Raw genomic sequence first — 21,293 nt, 5'->3', positions numbered from 1 at the left:
TTCCAGGCTCCAAGTTTCTGAAGTAAAATTTGGAATCTAGGATTGAACCTAGGTCCATCCATGGATTAGAGTTGTGTCTCACATGATTGTTGTACTACAATTTGTTATAATGTTGCAATAGTCTTGTTTTGTTTGTTAAAACGTAAAGTTAAGAAATGGAAGAGACTGACAGTAGGGATTGGTCTCCTTAAAATAGCTTGTATGGAAGAGGGTTTGTAATGGTTGCCTATGTAAGGCAAGCACAATCTAAACATAGCTGGTTTGCAGTTCTTTTTACGATGCATTCATCATTTGTATTGATATTGTACATTTCTTGTAAGATGTGCAAAGCATATAACAGTATATTTGCCAAGGAAGAAGAGAAAAATATTCAAACTGATTTATAAATTTGATTATACTTGTGATTACGTTTTTGATAAGTACAAGGAATATACTGTATGGAATGAAACAGGTGTCTGTATGGCACTTCAGTCACTGCTCCAACAACTTGACTGTTGGAATACCGAGGCCAAGATAGTGTTTTGGGTACAGACTTACAACTAAATATCAAACCCACAGCAAAAGTATAAAAAAGTTGCTCATTCATTCATGACACAGATACCACTGGAAATAAAGTGTCATGGTCAATGGATATTTTCCAGGCTGGAGGAAGGTTTGTATTGGAGGAGTGGTCAATATTGTGACCCTTGTTTTTCCTGATATATTTTAATAATTTAGATCTTAATACACAGGAGACAATTTCAGAATTAATGAATAATACAAAACTTGGGAGTACTGTAAACTGAGAAGTCAAGGACAGCTTTAAGCTAGTAAAAGTAGGCAAACTGATGGCAGACAAAGGTCAAAGCACAGAAGCGTGAGGTGATGCGTTTTGTGAGGAAGAATATGGACAGACAATAAAAAAATACAGGTCTAATAGTGAAAGGGGGCAGGAGCAGAGGGAAGCTGAGTGTATACATGCACAGATCACAATGTGATAGAGAGCAGTTACTAAAGCATCGAATATCTTGGGCTTTATTAATAGGGACGTAGGTTGCAAGAGCAAAGAGGTCATGTTGAACTTAGATAAAAGGTATTTGTTACACCTCAGTTGGAGTGATGTGTACAACTCTGGGTGTCACATTATGAGGAGGTTGTGAATACATTCGAGTAGGTGCAGAAATTATCACAAAGATTAGAAACTTAAATTAAGACGACAAATCGGACTGTTCTCCTTGGTAAGAAGGAAGTTAAGAGGAGTTCTGATAATTTTCAAAACCATGAGGTCTGCACTGAGCAGATAGGAAGAATCTTTTCTGCTCCTAAAAAGGATCAAGAATGAAAAGGAATGCATTTAAAGTGACATGCAAGCATAAGTGCAGGGAAACCTGGCAAATTGGCTCAGTGGCAGGACAGTCAAAAGGTGTTTGCCTAACAGGAGGCCTGTGTCCAGTGGCATATTGTAGGGCTCATTGCTGCATCCCTTGATCTAGATGAGAATGCAGATGTGATCAGTCAGATCACAACAATTGGTGATGTGGAAGATAACAAGGAAGAAACCCTTTGATCAAAGGACAAAACAGACCAACTGGTCAGATGGTCAAAAGAGTGGCAAACGGAAGCTAATCCTGAAACATTAGACATCTTGCATTTGGAAGGACAAACAAAGCAAGAGAGCACAATGAATGATATAACCATAGACAACAAATATCAGATGGACCTCGGTGTGCATGCCCACAGATCCTTGAAGGCCACAGGACAGTATGATTAAGGCGGCATCCATGACTTCATAAGCCAAAGCACTGAATACAAGAGCAAGGAGGTTATGATAGTACTCCAACTGGAGTACTGAGTGCAATTCAGGTCGCCACATGACAAGAATAATACGATTGCAATTAAAGAGGGTTCAGAGGAGATCCACCAAGACATGGCCTAGGTTAAGCTATGGATTGAAACTAGATAGACTGGAGTTATTTACTTTGCACAGAAAAGGCTGAGTGGAGTTCTGATGGAGGTTACAAAGTTTGAGGTGCATGCACAAACAGGATAGATAGGAAGAAATATTTCCACTTAACAGGAGGGGTCAATAGCCATCTTTAAGGTCACCCCTACCTCCTGGTCCAAAGGTAGGACCACTACCACAGACTCAATTCCCCATAGTGTCAACAAAGGCATTCAAGAAGAAACTGGATAATTATTTGACTGGAAACAATGAGCATGTGTGTGGGTAAAGCCAGTCAAACATCACTAATCCATAATTCTTATGTACTTCATGATGGGCTAAATAGACTCTTCCTACACTGCAACAATAAATGAGACATTATAAACATTAATAAAAATTGGGGGCTCTTTCATCCTGAACAAAGAACAATGCTCAATAGCATATTGACTGTTTGAGACAATCTCAATGAACCAATAGATCTTATCCAGTTTGATTTTTTCTGCGGTGCATTCCAACAATTAGTGGGGTTAAATGTAAAGAAAATAAGTGTAGATGCTTGAGAAATCTTTAAGATCAAATTCCCAACAAATTAAACCTTTGAAAGGTTTTGAGTTAAAAGGTTTTTAGTTAGTGAAAGCCAGCATGGATTCAAGACAGGTAGATCATGCTTGACAAAAAGCCTCACTGAAGTTTTGACAGGTGACTAAGATAGAGAATAGTGAAATGTCATGGAAGTTGTTTATAAGGACTACCATAAAGCAGTTAATATAAGTCCCATAAAAGAGACTGTTAACCAAGCAGAAGCTCACAGAACTGAGGGCAATTAACTAACATGGCCGGGAAAGTTTTGACAGGAAGTAGTGTTAATGGGTGTTACACTAATGTTAGTGTATTTAGCAGGATGCAACCAGTGGTGTCCCACAAGGATCTATGTTAGGGCCTAATTATTCACATTATTTATTAACAACTTGGATAATGGTTTAAAGTCTTATATCCAAGTTTGCTGATGATAAAAAATTAAGCAGAATTAGAGACAGTAACAATGATAAAATTACAAAGGGATGTTGAAACACTAAGTGAATGGGAAAACTGTAGCAGATAGAGTTCACGGTAAGCAACTATGAAGTTATCCATTTTGGACAGGGAAAGGACAAATCAGGGTACTTTCTAGATTTTACAGAATTAAAAAAGTGGATGTACGAAGAAACGTGGCAGTTTAAGTACATAAATCTTTAAATGCTATGAACAAGTGCAGAAAATAATTAAGAAGCCAAAATAATGCTATCCTTGATAGAGAAAAATGGAATATAAAAGATAGAGGTTATGCTGTAGTAATACAAAATCATAGTCAGACCTCCATCTAAAGTACTGTGCACCAGTGCAACTGGGCACACTACCTTGTGAAGAATATATTGGTCTTCGAAGGTATACAACCTAAGCTTAGAAGAATGATACCCTGGATTTCACTGACTAAATTATGAGGGGAGATTATACAAATTTAGCCTGTCTAAATTTTAGACAAGTGTGATCTGATCAAAGTCTTCAAGATGTTAACAGGGAAAGATAGGGTAGAAGATAAACCGTTTCCACTGGTTGTGGATTCTAGAACCAGGGAACAATGTGAAAATTAAGGTTCGTGTGTTCAACAGAGATGTTAAGGAGCACTTCTACACACAAACCATGATAAAGGTTTGGAACAGTCTTCCACAAATGGCAGTTGACACTTGATCAGTTGTTAGTTTTAAATTTGAGATTTTTTTTTAATTTAGCAAAAGTATTAAGGGACATGGGTCAAAGCTGGATGCACTGAGTTCGGCCACAAATCAGCCAGAATCTCATTGAATGGAGGAACACGGTCAAGGGACTGAATGGCCTACTCTTGTTGCTATTTCAGATAATGTTATAATTGGCAATTGCTCGTGTAACTAATAAAGTAAGCCATATGACAGACCAATTAGAGCAGTGAAAGGGAATCTGCAGGCACACACAAAGTTAAGAATGGGAGAATACATGGAAATCCTACATTATGCAAGCTGCGCAAAGTCACTAATGCTAGCATAAAGTCATCAAGAAATTGAGGCAATCAATAGTTTCCAGTTAATGTCCAGTGCCTCCAAGTGAACTAAGAAATGATTCAGTAAATGTGTGGCTGACATAATGGCCCCTCAGAAGGCATGAGGCAAATTTGAATCACGTCCTGATGTTAAAATGGCAGGGGCAAAAGTAGCTTTGACTTCTTGTAATTTTTGATTGCCAAACTGTTATTCTAAATCCTTAAGTTGTATTATTAAAGGTATTTTCTGAAAATATAAATAGAGATCAATTATTTTAGAAAAATATTGAAGGTGTCACTGAATGTGGTATTCTTTAAAAAAGCCTTGAAAAGAAAAGTTGCACATTTTGGTAAAAATATATCCTGTAACTGAAATATTCTGCAGGATTTAACCGGTGACTCAAATAGCCACATTAACTGTCAAAGTAAACAAGTCATGACAATATTAAGTCTTCAATTAAAATGCTGATCCTGCTACTTCATGCGTGTTTAAACAAATTATGATGTAGCAGATCATAGCATCACAACTTCCTCTACAAACACAGCTTAGTGCACAGCTACAAGCGATGTCATAGCCTGTCCGTTTGCAGTTAAAAATGTCTAGCCAGTCAAGTTTTCGAGAAATTATAGAATTGTTCTTTCAGTTAAAAGCAGCATAGTACTCACCATCATTTTTTCAAAGAGATCTAAAATTTCTTTCTCAGAAAGATTCATAAAACATTCCTCAAATACTGGTTGTGCTAGTGGTAAGTCACACATGGCTGTTTGGGAGTCAGTAGGATGCTGTATGTGAGGTTTCTCTTTTTTTGTAGATGACTTTCGAAAGCTGGTTAATCTGTCACGCTGTCAAAATAAACACATTGTATCAAAATCATTTCATAAAGATTTCTAGATCTACACAACTGCCTAAAATATTCTATTTCAAGCACATCAGTTACAAAAGCATGCATACTTGCAGTGATTCTCTAAGTGATTCTCTAAGTGATTAAAATACAGTTTCATGCTTTATTTCTGACAAGCAGCAAAATTGAAGAGTCAAGTATCAAAATTAAAGGCTACACCTTACTTTCAAACTGTTCATGAACAAAAGAATTTTAAGGAAGATAACTTGTTTTTCAACTTAATAGGCAGTTTAGATACACAGAACATCTTGAAAATCGAAGTTTAGTTAAAAAACATGCAGTGAGAGTTTGTTGTAAAATATTGTTTTTGTCCTTGTTCCAGAAAAGCTTCCTTTTCACTGAAGAGAAGATCAACAAAATCAAACCAAACAAAGAATGATAGATCAGGCTGTTGCTGCCCCACTGAGCTAATTTCCTCCTATCTTCACTCCATCCTCTCTCCACCAGTCCAGACCCTGCCCACATACAAATGCGATTCCCCTAATACCCTCTGCCACTCTGACATTGTGCGGTCCCTTAGCCCGAACTGTCTCCTCTTTACTACAGATGTCCAAACTCTTTATACTTCCATTCCCCACCAAGATGGTCTGGGAGTTCTTGGCTTCTTCCATGAACAAGAGCCTGAATAATCCCCATCCACCATCACTCCCCTCCATTTGGATGAACTTGTTCTTTCACTGAACAATTTCTCCTTTAATTCATCTCACTTCTGCCAAGTCAAAGGCATGGCTATGGGCACCTGCATAGGTCCCAGTTATGCCTGCCTCTTTATGGGGGAACATCCTTGTTCAAGTCCGACAGTGGCTCCCTCCCATAACTCTTTCTTTAGTACGTCAATGACTGTTCTGGCGCCAACTGTACCTTGACAAATTTGTTCATGTTGCCTCTAAATCCCACCCCTCTAACTTTCACATCATCCATTCCTGACATTTCCTTTCCGTTCCTTGACCTGTCTCCATTTCAAGGGATAATCTGTCCGCTGTCATCCACTACAATGTCACAGACTCTCACAGCTGGCCTTCACTACAGCTATTCCCACCCCATGCCCTGCAAGATTCTGTTTCATTCTCTCAGTTCCTTTACCTACATCTTATCTGTTCAGATGATGCTACCTTCCAAAACAAAGCTGCTGACATGGTTTCCTTCCTCTATAACCATGGTTTCCTGTCCACTGCAGTTGACAGGACCCTCAACTATCACCCATGCTTCTGCCCTTGCTTTCCCATCACTCACTACGTGATCAGGACCTCCTTGATCTCATTTCTCATCCCACCAACTTCCAATATTCAAAAGGATCATCCTCTGCCATTTCAGACGACTCCAGCAGAAGGTCACATTCAAACACATCTGCCCCTCACTCCCAGTTTGCATTCCGCAGGGATCATTCCCTCCTGGACATCCTGTCCATTCCTCAACCACCAATGTAACCACAGAAGGTTTAACACCTGCCCGTTCACCTACTCCCTGATCACCATCCAAGGGCCTAAGCAGTCTTTCCAGATGAAGCAGCATTTCACTTGTACCTACTCCAATCTTGTACATTATATTCGCTTCACGCAATAAGACCTACTCTTCATTGGAGAAACCAAACGCAGATTTGGTGACTGCTTTGCAGAACATCTCTGGTCCGTGCACATGCCCGTAGCCAGTCATTTTAATACAGCTCCAGTGAATCACAGCGAAAACAAGGGGAGCAACATCTCATCGTCAAATTATGCACTTTACAACCTTCTGGGCTCAATACAGAGTATGCCACCTTCAGATGGCGAACCCATTCCTTCCTTTTCTTTTAGTTTTGTCTGTTACATTCTGTCACCATGTCCTCGCTCCCCTTTCCTGACACCAGTGAAACTGTCTGTTCTTTCCAGTCTGGAATTTAGACAGACTATTTGTTTTCCGTTCTCACATTTCAATCACATATCTGTCGTCCTGCTGTAACACACATTTCATTAACACAAATTCACCGCAACACAACTGACAAACTGGCAATACTGTTTCTAACACCCGAACTTTTAAAATATGTGTTGACTGTAACGTGATTACATCGCCAGCACTTTAAGCACTATTTCTGAAGTGCGATTTTTCTATAATCAGGATTGCACAAGAACACAACCATCGCATGATAGAAGAACTATCTGTAATCTGAACTACCAAAATCCTTTCTCCCCCAGTACTCCAACACCATCAGCCCCACCCCACCACTGCATAAGTACTGCCCCCTCCACACTTCACTTCAGCCCTGATGAAGAGTCATTGCAACTTGAAACAATAGCTTGCTTTCTCTTTATGGATGCTGCCTAACCCACTGTGATCTCCAGCATTTTTGTTTTCAGTAAAGAATTCCCTGCTTTGTCAGGTATAATGCATAAGGTAGCAATCACATTTCTAAGCAACAATGTTGTAGATTCAAATCACATCCCAGGACTTAAGTGCAACCATTCGGGTTGACATTTCAATGATGCACTCAGGGCTTGCTGCACTTTGAGTTTTATTTTGATTAAGGTATTAAAAAGGCACCATCTACCTGAAATAGAGACAGAAAGATCCCTTGCTCCATCTTAACCAGCAGAGGAATTATACCTAGCATCCTAAACACTGTTGTGGTTCTGTTCGCCGAGCTGGAAGTTTTTGTTGCAAACGTTTCGTCCCCTGGCTAGGCGACATCATCAGTGCTTGGGAGCCTCCTGCGAAGCGCTTCTTTGATGTTTCCTCCGGTGTTTATAGTGGTCTGTCCCTGCCGCTTCCGGTTGTCAGTTTCAGCTGTCCGCTGTAGTGGTTGGTATATTGGGTCCAGGTCGATGTGTTTGTTGATGGATTTTGTGGATGAATGCCATGCTTCTAGGAATTCCCTGGCTGTTCTCTATCTGGCTTGCCCTATGATAGTAGTGTTGTCCCAGTCAAATTCATGTTGCTTGTTGTCTGCGTGTGTGGCTACTAAGGATAGCTGGTCGTGTCGTTTCGTGGCTAGTTGATGTTCATGTATGCAGATTGTTAGCTGTCTTCCTGTTTGTCCTATATAGTCTTTTGGGCAGTCCTTGCATTATATTTTGCATACTACATTAGTTTTGCTCATGTTGGGTATCGGATCCTTCGTTCTGGTGAGTTGTTGTCTGAGCGTGGCTGTTGGTTTGTGTGCCGTTATGAGTCCTTGGGGTCGCAGTAGACTGGCTGTCAGTTCCGAGATGCTCCTGATGTATGGTACCATCATAGGGCACGCCAGACCGAGAACAGCCAGGGAATTCCTAGAGGCATGGCATTCATCCACAAATTCCATCAACAAACACATCGATCTGGACCCAATAAACCAACCACTACAGCGGACAGCTGAAACTGACAACCGGAAGCGGCAGGGACAGACCACTATAAACACCGGAGGAAACATCAAAGAAGCGCTTCGCAGGAGGCTCCCAAGCACTGATGATGTCGCCTAGCCAGGGGACGAAACGTTTGCAACAAAAACTTCCAGCTCGGCGAACAGAACCACAACAACGAGCACCCGAGCTACAAATCTTCGCACAAACTCTGAATCCTAAACACTATCCCTTAATTAATACAAACATACCAGATTATCTAAATGATAACATTCATGTTCATGGGACCTGTACTCAAATTTGTTGTCACATTTTACATGTTACAATAGTGGGGACACATTGTCATTACGATTAGCACTGTTTAAATGCAAACAATTTGTTATATTGTGAATTGACTACAGGTTAAACTGTAGGCATCACAGCACTAATCTTGACAGCTTTATTCAAATTACGTATGACTAAGCTATTTACACAGTACAAAACTTAAAAAGCCGAACTTGAGGAAGCCATATGTTAGAACACAAGTGCTTCCATACACATTGTCATACAATGAAGTTTTCTGCCTTTGCAACAAGTCCCTCAATTCAAGTCTGCTGTTTGAAGCAATGCAAAGACTTGACCTTTCAAGCAAGCCATGTTAAGACAAATACTAAGCAGTCCTAAACAGTTATTAGTACTCAGTAGGTTGTTTCGATGTTCTTTTAATGGTGGTCATTGGGAAACCTAATGATAAAGAAAAGTACACTTCAAAGTGTGTCTAAAATGAAATGCAAGATCCTTAGATAGTTAAGTCTTGGCCATCTGAATAGCAAAGTCATCACAGTCATGCAATTATAGAAAATGCATCAATGCTGTGTAAAGACAATAAAACATACAATAATTCATTAGTTTCAAGTGTCCCATTGTTAGATTGGCATGCATAATTAGAACATACAGAGTTTAAGAAAGTTAGGAAAATGTCATCATGTATAAAGATACTTTTAACTGCTTACGAATGATCTCGGTGAAGTGCCCATGATTATATTTCTGCCCATTAAGTTTATACTCAGCTAAATATCTTCTCAGTCACAAAAGACACATCAGGACAATCATTCATAATGGAATAGGCTTGCGTCATGCTTAATATAACAATCCAATCTGGAAGGAAATAATCTTAAAATCCAACTTTGCAGTTAGTTATATGGCCTTAAATTTGATTAATTGGCTCAAAATTCTGTTTAATAAAATAATGGTCACCAGGGACAAATACTTTATAAATTATGTTAGAAATATATTCCAAAGTGGGATCATCACGAACATGAAAGAACTTGCATAATTTATTGATCACATTAATATTGCAATTGTTTTCAAGAACTGTAAGGGACTCCCAAGTTAACACAGTAAGGGACTCCCTTTTTTTTTAAATTTACTCAAAGTTTAGTAGTAGCCAAGATATCTCTGCAACATGGCAATTCAATTTTAATACTTGGAAAAGAAAATAATGTATTTTATATAGAAGATTGAATTGTAAATATGAACATGCCACAGATTAGAAGAAGAACTAATTATAATCTCTAGTTAAATTCCTTGGGGGGAAATAAAATTAAAAACATCAAAGAAGTTGAGATGGATCTGCTTTTTTTTCTTTGAGACCCCAGACAGTGGAATTCAATTTTCCCAAATCATTTAACTGATTCATTGTCCATTTTTGTTTGAGACTGAGGTACTTTGCAGCTCTAAGTTTATTCTCGACATTATTTGCAGAGGACATAGATAAAACAAACTTCGCCAAAAAGAAGTCCTACTTTGACGTTCCATCCCACTGGGCAGTAAATAGTTTGATTCAGCAAACAAAGTGGATTTTAGAAACTAGAAGCAAAATTGAGGAACCACATTAATTGTTCTCAGGTTATTCTTGAAGGAGAACAAATAATGATGATTTCCACATATACTACGAAAGTTAAAAACTACAGTTTTTTTTAGCATGCACAATTTAGTGATTTTAGGTATACAGTGAAGAATAGATTCCAGAACAGGCTTACCACATCATCCGCCAAAGTTTTTATGTTAAGGTTCTGTAGAAGGCAGAAAAAAAAGAAAACATCACCTACAGCTGCAAAATACCCAATCACCATTTCACACTTCTAAAGTAGTCAACCAGTATACTTAAAAAGAGTAGAGTCTACGAAGTCCAGACCTAGAAAATTCAAAATCAAAAATGGGTGTTGGTTATGGCTTAAGACTCAGTTCTATTGCGTGACACCTGGAACTCCCAAAACTGAACTGCAATTATTTTAAACATCTTTCGGCATAGAGTTAAACCAACATTTTTTTTTCACACAAACAATCTAGATATTGCACATAGACATTGCTGACATTACCTTGTGACACATAAATAAGAACAAAAACCTTATTAGCTTCTATTTAATGAAGTGAAATGGTCAGTCACAAACATATAATCTTTTTTTACAACCTCCAAAAGGAAATCAGCAGCTCATCAAATCCACCACATGACCTCTGATCACCCATTGAGAATTTTGTACCAAATAGTTTTTTTTTAGTTAGGAGGTCTTCCTCTTACTCTTCCACCACTTCTCCATCATCGTTCCATTTCCCCCCTCAGTCGAAGAAAAACGCTCAGAGACAGTATAGTTTTACTTCCTCCATCTTTATTCTGGGCTCTGGAGGGAGCGAGAACTCTGTGCACAGAGACACGAGTTCATGGTCTTCTCTGAAACAGCAGTTTCTCAATGAAGTATGTAGTCATTTTACAGGGAGGAGCATCCAGATAAGGCAGCATACATATTGATTGCAAGTCAGACAGCATCTAAGGTGCAGGAAAAAAAAAATGCAATGTTTCGGGCATCAGGAATGAGGATGAAGGGCTTCTGCCTGAAACGTCAATCTTCCTGCTCCTCAGATGCTGCCTGACCTACACTACTCTAATCTTGAGTCTGACCTCCAGCATCTGCAGTACTCACTTTTGCCTCTATATACTGATTGAGTGACCATTACAATCAACAAGTATCAATAATAATGATTAAGCCATCTGCTCTTACACAATGAATAACTGGCATCACATAATCAATACTTTTCACCTTGTTAAACTGACCTCACATATCAAATGCTTGCAATATTGTTAAATGGCTCTACATAATGAATACTTTTCCACCTTGTTAACCTATTACCCTTCCCTGCAGCACCCCATTGTTAACTGTGAGTTCTTATCTGATCGGAGTCATGCTCAGCTGAACCTCTTGTTTCACAAAACTCAGAAATTAACTCTTTCCCTGCCTACTTACACCCTATACATATTCTCACCATATCCCTAAATGGAGGTATAGAGACCAGTTTCTGACTCAGTTGAGACTGACCAAAACCAATTTCCACAGAAAAGAAAGTAATTAACTTAATTTAACACTTTCTTACATCGCTTCATACAGGTTAAAAAACACCAAGGACAACAGTATCGCTTTTACATTTTACACTGAACTACATACAATTACATACAATGCACAGCAAACAGATCATTAGATGAAACTAGTCCATGATGGTGTTCACTCAAATCTCCCCCCCCCACCACCCTCTTTATCTGAATCTTTTCTGACCATCTTTACCTTTCTCTATCATATATTTGCCGAATGTGCTTCAAATGTATCTAGAAGATTCTCTTCAAACATGCCTTGGGTAACTGTTGCTGGAAAAGCGCAGGTCAGGCAGCATCCAAGGAGCAGGAGAATCGACGTTTCGGGCATGAGCCCTTCTTCAGGAATGAGGAAAGTGTGCCCAGCAGGCTAAGATAAAAGGTAGGGAGGAGGGACTTGGGGGAGGGGCGTTGGAAATGCGATAGGTGGAAGGAGGTAAAGGTGAGGGTGATAGGTCAGAGTGGGAGTGGAGGCGGAGAGGTCAGGAAAAAGATTGCAGGTTAGGAAGGTGGTGCTGAGTTCGAGGGTTGGGATTGAGACAAGGTGGGGAGGGGGGAAAAGGAGGAAACTGGAGAAATCGGAGTTCATTCCTTGTGGTTGGAGGGTTCCTAGGCGGAAGATGAGGTGCTCTTCCTACAGCCATCGTGTTGCTATGGTCTGGCGATGGAGGAGTCCAAGGATCTGCATGTCTTTGGTGGAGTGGGAGGGGGAGTTGAAGTGTTGAGCCACGGGGTGGTTGGGTTGGTTGGTCCGGGTGTCCCAGAGGTGTTCTCTGAAACGTTCCGCAAGTAGGCGGCCTGTCTCCCCAATATAGAGGAAGCCACATCGGGTGCAGCAGATGCAGCAAATGATGTGTGTGGAGGTGCAGGTGAATTTGTGGTGGATATGGAAGGATCCCTTGGGGCCTTGGAGGGAAGTAAGGGGGGAGGTGTGGGCGAAAGTTTTGCATTTCTTGTGGTTGCAGGGGAAGGTGCCGGGAATGGAGGTTGGGTTGGTGGGGGGTGTGGACCTGACGAGGGAGTCACGGAGGGAGTGGTCTTTTCAGAACGCTGATAGGGAAGGGAAATATATCCCTGGTGGTGGGGTCTGTTTGGAGGTGGCGGAAGTGACGATGGATGATACGATGTATATGGAGGTTGGTGGGGCTGTAGGTGAGGACCAGTGGGGTTCTGTCCTGGTGGCGATTGGAGGGGCAGGTCTCAAGGGCGGAGAAGCAGGAAGTGGAGGAGATGCAGTGGAGACTACTTCCCGCTCCTCAGGAATAAAGGCAGAGAGTCTGAAGGGTGGAGAGATAAGCTAGAGGAGGGTGGGGGTGGGGAGAAAGTAGCATAGAGTACAATAGGTGAGTGGGGGAGGGGATGAAGGTGATAGGTCATGGAGGAAGGTAGAGTGGATAGGTGGAAAAGAAGATAGGCAGGTAGGACAAGTCATGGGGACAGTGCTGAGCAGGAAGTTTGGAACTAGGGTGAGGTGGGGGAAGGGGAAAATAGGGAAACTGTTGAAGTCCACATTGATGCCCTGGGGTTGAAGTGTTCCGAGGCGGAAGATGAGGCGTACTTCCTCCAGACGTCTGGTAGTGAGAAAGCGGCGGTGAAGGAGGCCCAGGACCTCCATGTCCTCGGCAGAGAGGGAGGGGGAGTTGAAATGTTGGGCCACAAGGCAGTGTGGTTGATTGGTGCGGCTGTCCCGGAGATGTTCCCCTCAGGGTTCTGGGGGCCAGGAATGGTGACAGTGGAATCTGTTGGGGGGGGGCGTGTCAGTAGAATGCAGGTGAGTGGTGTTGGTGGGGGTGGAAATGATGTCACGTGTGAAACATTCCAGAAGATTACCTCGGCCTCTAGAACTGTTCAGACGCCATTAGCCATGTGGTTGGTACAGCTGCCACCCCCACGCTGATTGATGATGTCACTTCTGCCCCCTTCATGGCCGCTCCCACAGCCACTTCCGCCCCTCAATTCCTCATGCATCACACGTGACATCATTTCCGCCCCTCACATCATCGCTGTCACACGCTCAGTGACTTCCGCCACCCCTACTGCCGTGTCTGCCACCACTTCCGCCCACACCTGCATTCTGCTGACCCGCCCCCCCACAGATCCCCCGTCACCATTCCCAGCCCCCAGAGCCCCGAGGGGAACACTACCCCTGCTCATGACTCCACCCCCATTTCCCCCCACCATCACACCCACTGCAGTTACCGGCTCCACCCCGACTCCCAGTTCCCAGCCCTGCTGAGTTTTCACCATCCCTCCAGACCTCCCCCTCACTGAGGAACGAACGATCAGTCCTCAGCAAAGGACTCGCCTTCATCCCCCTTCGTCCACGCATCAATGAATTTAATACACGCTGCAACGTCGAACACTTCTTCCGCCGCCTCCGAGCTTACTTTCCCAATCAGGATTCCTGCCCACCTTCCAAGGACCCCTTCGCCCACCTCCAACACACTGCATTCACCTGGACACCCCGTGCTGGCCTATTACCTGCCCTCAACCTCTTCATTTCCAACTGCCGCTGGGACATTAACTGCCTCAACCTGTCTCCCTCCCTCCCCCACTCCAACCTCTCATTCTCACAACGTGCAGCCCTCTAATCCCTCTGATCCAATCCCGACCTCACCATCAAGCCAGCAGATAAAGGGGGCACAGTGGTAGTCTGGCACACTGACGTTTACACCGCTGAAGCCAAACACCAACTCGAGGATACCTCTTCCTACCGCCCCCTCGACCATGACCCCACCCCCCCCCATCACCAAACCATCATCTCCCAGACCATACAGAACCTCATCACCTCAGAAGATCTCCCACCCACAGCTTCTAACCTCATAGTCCGGGAACCCCGCACTGCCTGGTGCTACCTCCTTCCCAAGATCCACAAGCCTGACCACCCTGGCCAACCCATTGTCTCAGCATGCTCCTGCCCCACTGAACTCATTTCTACCTACCTCGACACTGTCCTATCCCCCCTCGTCCAGGAACTCTACACATACATTTGAGACACCACCCACACCCTCCACTTCCTCCAAGACTTCCATTTTCCCGGCCCCCAACACCTCATCTTCACCATGGATATCCAATCCTCTACACCTCCATCCACCATGACCAGGGCCTCCAAGCCCTCTGTTTTTTCCTCTCCCGACGTCCCCAACAGTACCCTTCCACCGAAACTCTCATTCGTTTGGCCGAACTGGTCCTCACCCTTAATAATTTCTCCTTCGAATCCTCCCACTTCCTCCAGACCAAAGGGGTAGCCACGGGCACACGTATGGGCCCCAGCTATGCCTGTTTCTTTGTTGGCTACGTAAAACAGTCGATCTTCCGTAATTACACCAGCACCACTCTCCACCTCTTCCTCCGCTACATTGATGACTGCATTGGCGCCATCTCATGCTCCCACGACGAGGTCGAGCAATTCATCAACTTCACCAACACGTTCCACCCTGACCTTAAATTTACCTGGACCATCTCTGACACCTCCCTCCCCTTCCTGGACCTCTCCATCTCCATTAATGACGACCGACTTGACACATTTTTTACAAACCCACCGACTCCCACAGCTACCTGGATTACACCTCTTCCCACCCTACCTCTTGCAAAAATGCCATCTCGTATTCCCAATTCCTCCACCTCCGCCGTATCTGCTCCCAGGAGGACCAGTTCCACCACAGAACACACCAGATGGCCTCCTTCTTTAGAGACCGCAATTTCCCTTCTCATGTGGTTAAAGATGCCCTCCAACGCATCTCAGCCACATCCCACGCCTCGGCCCTCAGACCCCACCCCTCCAACCGTAACAAGGACAGAATGCCCCTGGTGCTCACCTTCCACCCTACCAATCTTCGTATAAACCAAATCATCCACCGACATTTCCACCTACTCCAAAAAGACCCCACCACCAGGGATATATTTCCCTCCCCACCCCTTTCCGCCTTCCGCAAAGACCGTTAACTCCCTGACTACCTGGTCAGGTCCACGCCCCCCCTACAACCCACCCTCCCATCCTGGCACCTTCCCCTGCCACCGCAGGAATTGCAAAACTTGTGCCCACACCTCCTCCCTCACCTCCATCCAAGGCCCTAAAGGAGCCTTCCACATCCAAAGTTTTACCTGCACATCCACCAATATCATTTATTGTATCCGTTGCTCCCAAAGTGGTCTCCTCTACATTGGGGAGACTGGACGCCTCCTCGCAGAACGCTTTAGGGAACATCTCCGGGACACCCGCACCAATCAACCACACCACCCTGTGGCCCAACATTTCAACTCCCCCTCCCATTCTGCCGAGGACATGGAGGTCCTGGGCCTCCTTCACCGCCGCTCCCTCACTACCAGACGTCTGGAGGAAGAACGCCTCATCTTCCGCCTCGGAACACTTCAACCCCAGGGCATCAATGTGGACTTCAACAGCTTCCTTATTTCCCCTTCCCCCACCTCATCCTAGTTCCAAACTTCCAGCTCAGCACTGTCCCCATGACTTGTCCTACCTGCCTATCTTCTTTTCCACCTGTCCACTCCACCCTCCTCCCTGACCTATCAACTTCATCCCCTCCCCCACTCACCTATTGTACTCTATGCTATTTTCTCCCTAACCCCACCCTCCTCTAGCTTATCTCTCCACCCTTCAGGCTCTCTACCTTTATTCCTGAAGGGCATTTGCCCGAAACGTTGATTTTACAGCTCCTCGGATGCTGCCTGAACTGCTGTGCTCTTCCAGCACCACTAATCCAGAATCTGGTTTCCATCATCTGCAGTCATTGTTTTGTAATCATCTCAAAATTGATGGCCTCAGAGTCAGAGTTTTTACAGCACTGGTGGAGGCCCTTCATTCTATCGCTTACACACGAGTTCCAAAATATCCACCTAATCTAACCCAATTTTCCAACTTTGTATGCTATGGCATTTCGAATGTTCATTTAAATAATTTTTGATTTTCTTGACGGTTCTCACCTTTACCATCTTTCTGGCAGACACCCACAACTCAAGTGAAAAAAAATGTGGTCAAATCTTCTGCTTATGATTTTAAAACCTGGTTATTGACCTTTGTTAAGGGAAGATATTTCTGCCTACCCACTATTCCCCGACAATCTTGTACACCTCAAACACATCACCACAAATCAAACTCTTTCCAGTCCAAGCAATACCTTGGTGAATCTTTCTACCTGCTAGAATGCAATCACATCATCCCTAAACTGTGGCAACCAAACTGTACTCAATAATCCAGCTGTTGCTGAACTCTTGCCACAATATATAACTTCTGTATCCACTTTATTGAAGACTTTGACAATTTTGAAGACTACTATTTGATATCCCTCAGTGTTCCATTGCGTAAAAAGATTAGCTTGTCAACTTTTTCTTGATATGGCAAACTCAAGCATCCCTCGTATCATATTTGTAATCGAAACACACACACACCATAACCTTCACAACTTAGTAAACCAAAATTGAAATTAAGGTTTAGCATAACTTGTCCATTTTCCAAATTTATCCCTCCAGATATAAAACTTTATGCCTGGTTTGCTTTTGTTTTGACCTTGAAAAACTATGGTTCATTTTTTTACAAATGGTGTTATTTGGATTTCTTCATGGTTTAATACAATGGCAGACAAGCAAGTTATTTCAAATAGTTGGCATGTATGAGTTTGCACAAGATGAATGTCCCAAGCACAGAATAACTGGTGTGCAACAATAATGACAAGGAATCCTTCTTCATATGGAGCTGTCATCACAAGTTGAAGAATTACATAAAATCCATTGTATCATAGGCTACAAAGGAAGAAGTTTATTTCAAGACTGACACGAAACATCCACCATTCCTCAGCAAATTGCAATGGAATAATACGAGATGAATTGCCCCTTTAGTGATCCAGCACAGAAGCAATTCGTATACTGCAACCATTCCATGATCCTCATGCTTTTGACTGACCTCGGCAATGCTCAAGCTCTCAAACAAAAAGTGTTGTTCCCACTCAAGACGAGATCATGTCATTCTACATTTGAATTTTTATATGATCCTCCAAGTGATAAGGTTAACACAGGCTCTTCCACAACAAATTAAAATGTTTCCAAGTTAATTATCCTTCAATGCAGATCTTTTTGAGATCCTTAAAACAATCATAAAACAAACAAAGACATCAATAACTTAATGTCCAATTACCACAAGAATAATCAATGTGTTGTTTCAAAAGTGCAGAACTAAGGACTGAAACAGAAAGGAGTGTCAAAAGAAATGTAGACTTTTGCATCAATTGGTAGTAGTTCTTGTGTCCTGAATATCAGGTAAGTCAAAGATATTTCATGAGGGGAAGCTAAAAAATGAGTTTTAAAAATTACACAAGGAGTAGATTCAAGGGGTAGACAGTACTGCCCTCCAAACAGAAACCATAACCCGTAGCTGATTTTGTACTTCAATTCTATTTCTGCTTGATCTCCTTAAATTCCTTGAGGAGCCAAATATCCATCTCAAGTTTAAATATCTTAGACAATGGACTATCCATGTACAAAAAGGAGAAATTCCAAAGAGTTACAATCCTGTAAGTGAAGATATTACTCCTCAAATCAGGACCTTAATTCAAGACTGTATTCCTACAATCCTAACCCTAGCTGAGGACATTCTCTCAGCATCTACCTTGTCAAGCTGCCTTAGAAACCAGTAAGCTTCATCAAGACCATCTCTTCTTATATACAAGACCAATATTTTTCAACCCACTATTGGAAAACTCAAGCCAGCAACCTTCCATGTAAACTTCATTGTACTTTCCTCCAACGCAAATATATTCTTCCTCTGATATGGAGATGAAAACTGTGCACAGTACATCAGGTGTGGTACAATTCTTGCAAGACTTGCTTATTCTTGTACCCAGACACTTTCCAAGAAAGTGAAACATACAATTTGTCTCTGTTTTCTGTACATGTGTGTTAATGTTTCATGTTCCTTATATGAGCACACACCCAAGTCCCTCTCAACATCAAGATATTTTTCAAAATATTCAGCTTTTCTGAGATGACCAATTAGAACCACATCATTTCCAGATACCATATTCCTCCTGCCATCTTTATACGGATTTATTAAATCTGTCTGCAGCTTTTGGTTGCTTCTTTGTATCCTCCTTATTGCTAACACTTCCATCCAGCTTTGTTTCATGACAGTTAGATATGTTACACCATCTATTTGTCAAAGTCATTAAGGAATATAGAAATAGGAGTCATTCAGCCCTTGAGCCTCTTCCATTATTTAGTGAGATTGTGGTCAATCTGTTGACAATAAATTGCAAATAACAACCTGCAGCAACCTTTGCAGCAAGCTTACTAATTTGAAAATACACCGTTTATTCCTACCCATTGTTCTTGACCATCAACCAGTGCTCAAACCACGCTAATATATTAAATGCAAATCCATGAGCTGTCACTTGTGCGATAACTTCCCACATAGTCCCTTAGCAAATGAAGTGGCACATTGTGGCTCAGAGGTTAGCACAAGCTGCCTCACAATGCAAGGGACATGGGTTCAATACAGCCTTGGGTGACTGTCATGTGGAGCTTGCATGGTCTCGATGTGTCTGCATGGGTTTCTTCCCCACAGTCAAAGATGTGCAGGTTAGGTGGATTAGCCATGTTAAATTGCCTATCAGTGTCCAGGGATGTACAGGCTAGGTGGATTACCCGTGAGAAATAGGGTAGAGGTTGGGTAAGGTTTGGGTTTGGGTTTGGGTTTGGGTTTGGGTAGGGGTAGGATGCTCCTCACCCAGTGCAGACTCCATGGGCCAAATAGCCTCTTTCTGCTCTGTCAGGATTCTACGAATCTATAGAATTTTTTTTTTGGATGACACTATCTCTCATGTCTCTCTCCTTTATCTTCCCTCTGAAAACAACTCAAGCTGTACCTTTCATTTGAAAATTTACTACTTTCTCTTCTTAATTACTTTATGATACAGCTTTCCCCTTACAAACATTACTTTAAAATGGGAATGATCAATGTAAGGTTCTCCTTTGCATTTTTCTCCACAGCAAGTTTTTTTAGGGATAAGCTACTTTTAAGGCATTAGGTTAAACAGAAAGCTCTGGAATGGGTAAATAGTGTGAAATCCTTCTATACTTTGTCCAGAGACAAGTCTGTACAATTTGGTTGTTTTGGGAACAGAGGGCTGTGTGAATACTCAAACTAGAGTTTCAGTTTTTAAACCTGGACACTTTCCCATACCGCCTCCACTTCCCTCTGGTGAACAATTCCAAAATGTTACCACCCTAGAAATGAAGAATTCCCTCTTACATCACTCTCAGATGGCCTGCTCCTTATTCCGAGATTGTGTTGCTTGGTTTTACAGTTACAAGCCAGGGAAACATTCTATCTTCATCAACCAAGCTCTAAAATTTTTCAATGAGATCACATCTTATTTTTTGAAAGTCTAGGAAATACAGATGCTGTTTCTTCAAATCTCTTCAATTTGTCTATCCTCAGGATTAAATTGGTGAAATCTTGAAGTTCCTCTGCAAATGTATAATTTCTTAAGGGGACTGAAACTGTAGAATGTCAAGTTTAAAAGGAACATTGAGCTTGCAGTTGTTTGAATTAAAAGGAGACAACTCAATTTCTGTTGTTCAATATATTAGAAAGAAACCAAGTTATGGTCAGCCAAGAGAGAAACATTTAACGTTTCGACTAGATGTGAAGTTTCTCTCTTCACAAATGGTGCCAAACCTAAGTTTCTCCAGCATTCTCATCTGTTTCAGATTTCCAAAACCCACAGCATTTTACTTTGATTTAAATGTTTAGTCAATGCTAATTTTAAAAATATAAAATCTTGAAGGTTAATATTTCAGCTGGTCACTAGAAAATTCAATATTTTAAAAGTTATGAGTGTCCATAGACCCCAAATCTTCCTTGGATAGTTCAATAGACAAACTGTACGTATAAAGCACCAAGCATAATGCCCTATATTTTACTCGGTATTAGTTAACTGACCAATTCTCCCTTCAGCTGGAGAGAAACCCAGTAATGGCAGCACTTCAGTAATAATTAACATTCCAGAATTTACTGATGGAAATTAAATGGATGGCATACTGAGAGAGAACCACAGTACACAGCTTACGTGATAATCAACCACCTCCTGCTATTTATTCTGCGTATTTACATGGCAACATTTTTCAAGCAATTCAAAGCTCTACCAACATCTACACATGGTCTTGAACAGCCAACTAAAGGTTCAATGAAATGCATAGGAACTCAATGAAGTGGAAAGTATAAGTGGAGATATAAAGTTTGAATTTACATTGACTATTCTTCCTGAAGACATGAAAGAAGCTCTGCTGCACCATTACAAAATAGAACAAAGAATAGTACAGCACAGTACAGGCCCTTCAGCCCACAATGTTGTGCTGAGCATTGATCTTAAACTAAGATCAACTTAGTCTACACTCCCCCCAATTTATTGCCATCCATGCGTTTGCCCAGCAATCGCTTAATATGTTCCTAATGTCTCTGACTCAACCAACATCGCTGGCAGTGCATTCCACACACCCAGCACTGTTTGCGTAAAGAACCTCGGTCTGACTTCTCCCCTATACCTTCCTCCAATCACCTTAAAATTATGACCCCTCATGACAGCCATTTCTGCCCCGAGGAAAGGTCTCTGGCTATCAACTCTACCAAGGCCTCTCATTACCTTGTAGACTTCTATCAAGTCACCTCTCTCCCTTCTTCTCTCCAGTG

At 42.1% G+C, this 21,293-nt stretch overlaps 1 protein-coding gene across 5 annotated transcripts in view; it reads right to left on the bottom strand.

The window, feature by feature from the left end:
* diaph2 (diaphanous-related formin 2) overlaps positions 1 to 21,293 on the bottom strand; it is a 753,551-nt gene that overhangs the window by 671,899 nt on the left and 60,359 nt on the right. For 4 of the 5 annotated variants that reach the window (XM_087992147.1, XM_087992148.1, XM_087992151.1 and 1 more), the window contains exons 2-3: positions 10,209 to 10,241; positions 4,641 to 4,817 (exon numbers count right to left, since the gene is read on the bottom strand). In XM_087992147.1, the coding sequence (XP_087848273.1) occupies positions 4,641 to 4,817; positions 10,209 to 10,241 (210 nt within the window). The remainder of the gene's footprint in view (positions 1 to 4,640; positions 4,818 to 10,208; positions 10,242 to 21,293) is intronic. The other variant, XM_087992149.1, reaches the window with a different exon arrangement.

Source organism: Chiloscyllium plagiosum, unplaced genomic scaffold, assembly GCF_037043375.1.
Source record: "Chiloscyllium plagiosum isolate Xiang-an unplaced genomic scaffold, Cpla_swu_hap1 HiC_scaffold_11, whole genome shotgun sequence".
Classification (NCBI taxonomy): Eukaryota; Metazoa; Chordata; class Chondrichthyes; order Orectolobiformes; family Hemiscylliidae; genus Chiloscyllium; species Chiloscyllium plagiosum.
The sequence above is the reverse complement of the archived record's forward strand: the minus strand, read 5'-3'. Positions and strand labels throughout refer to the sequence as shown.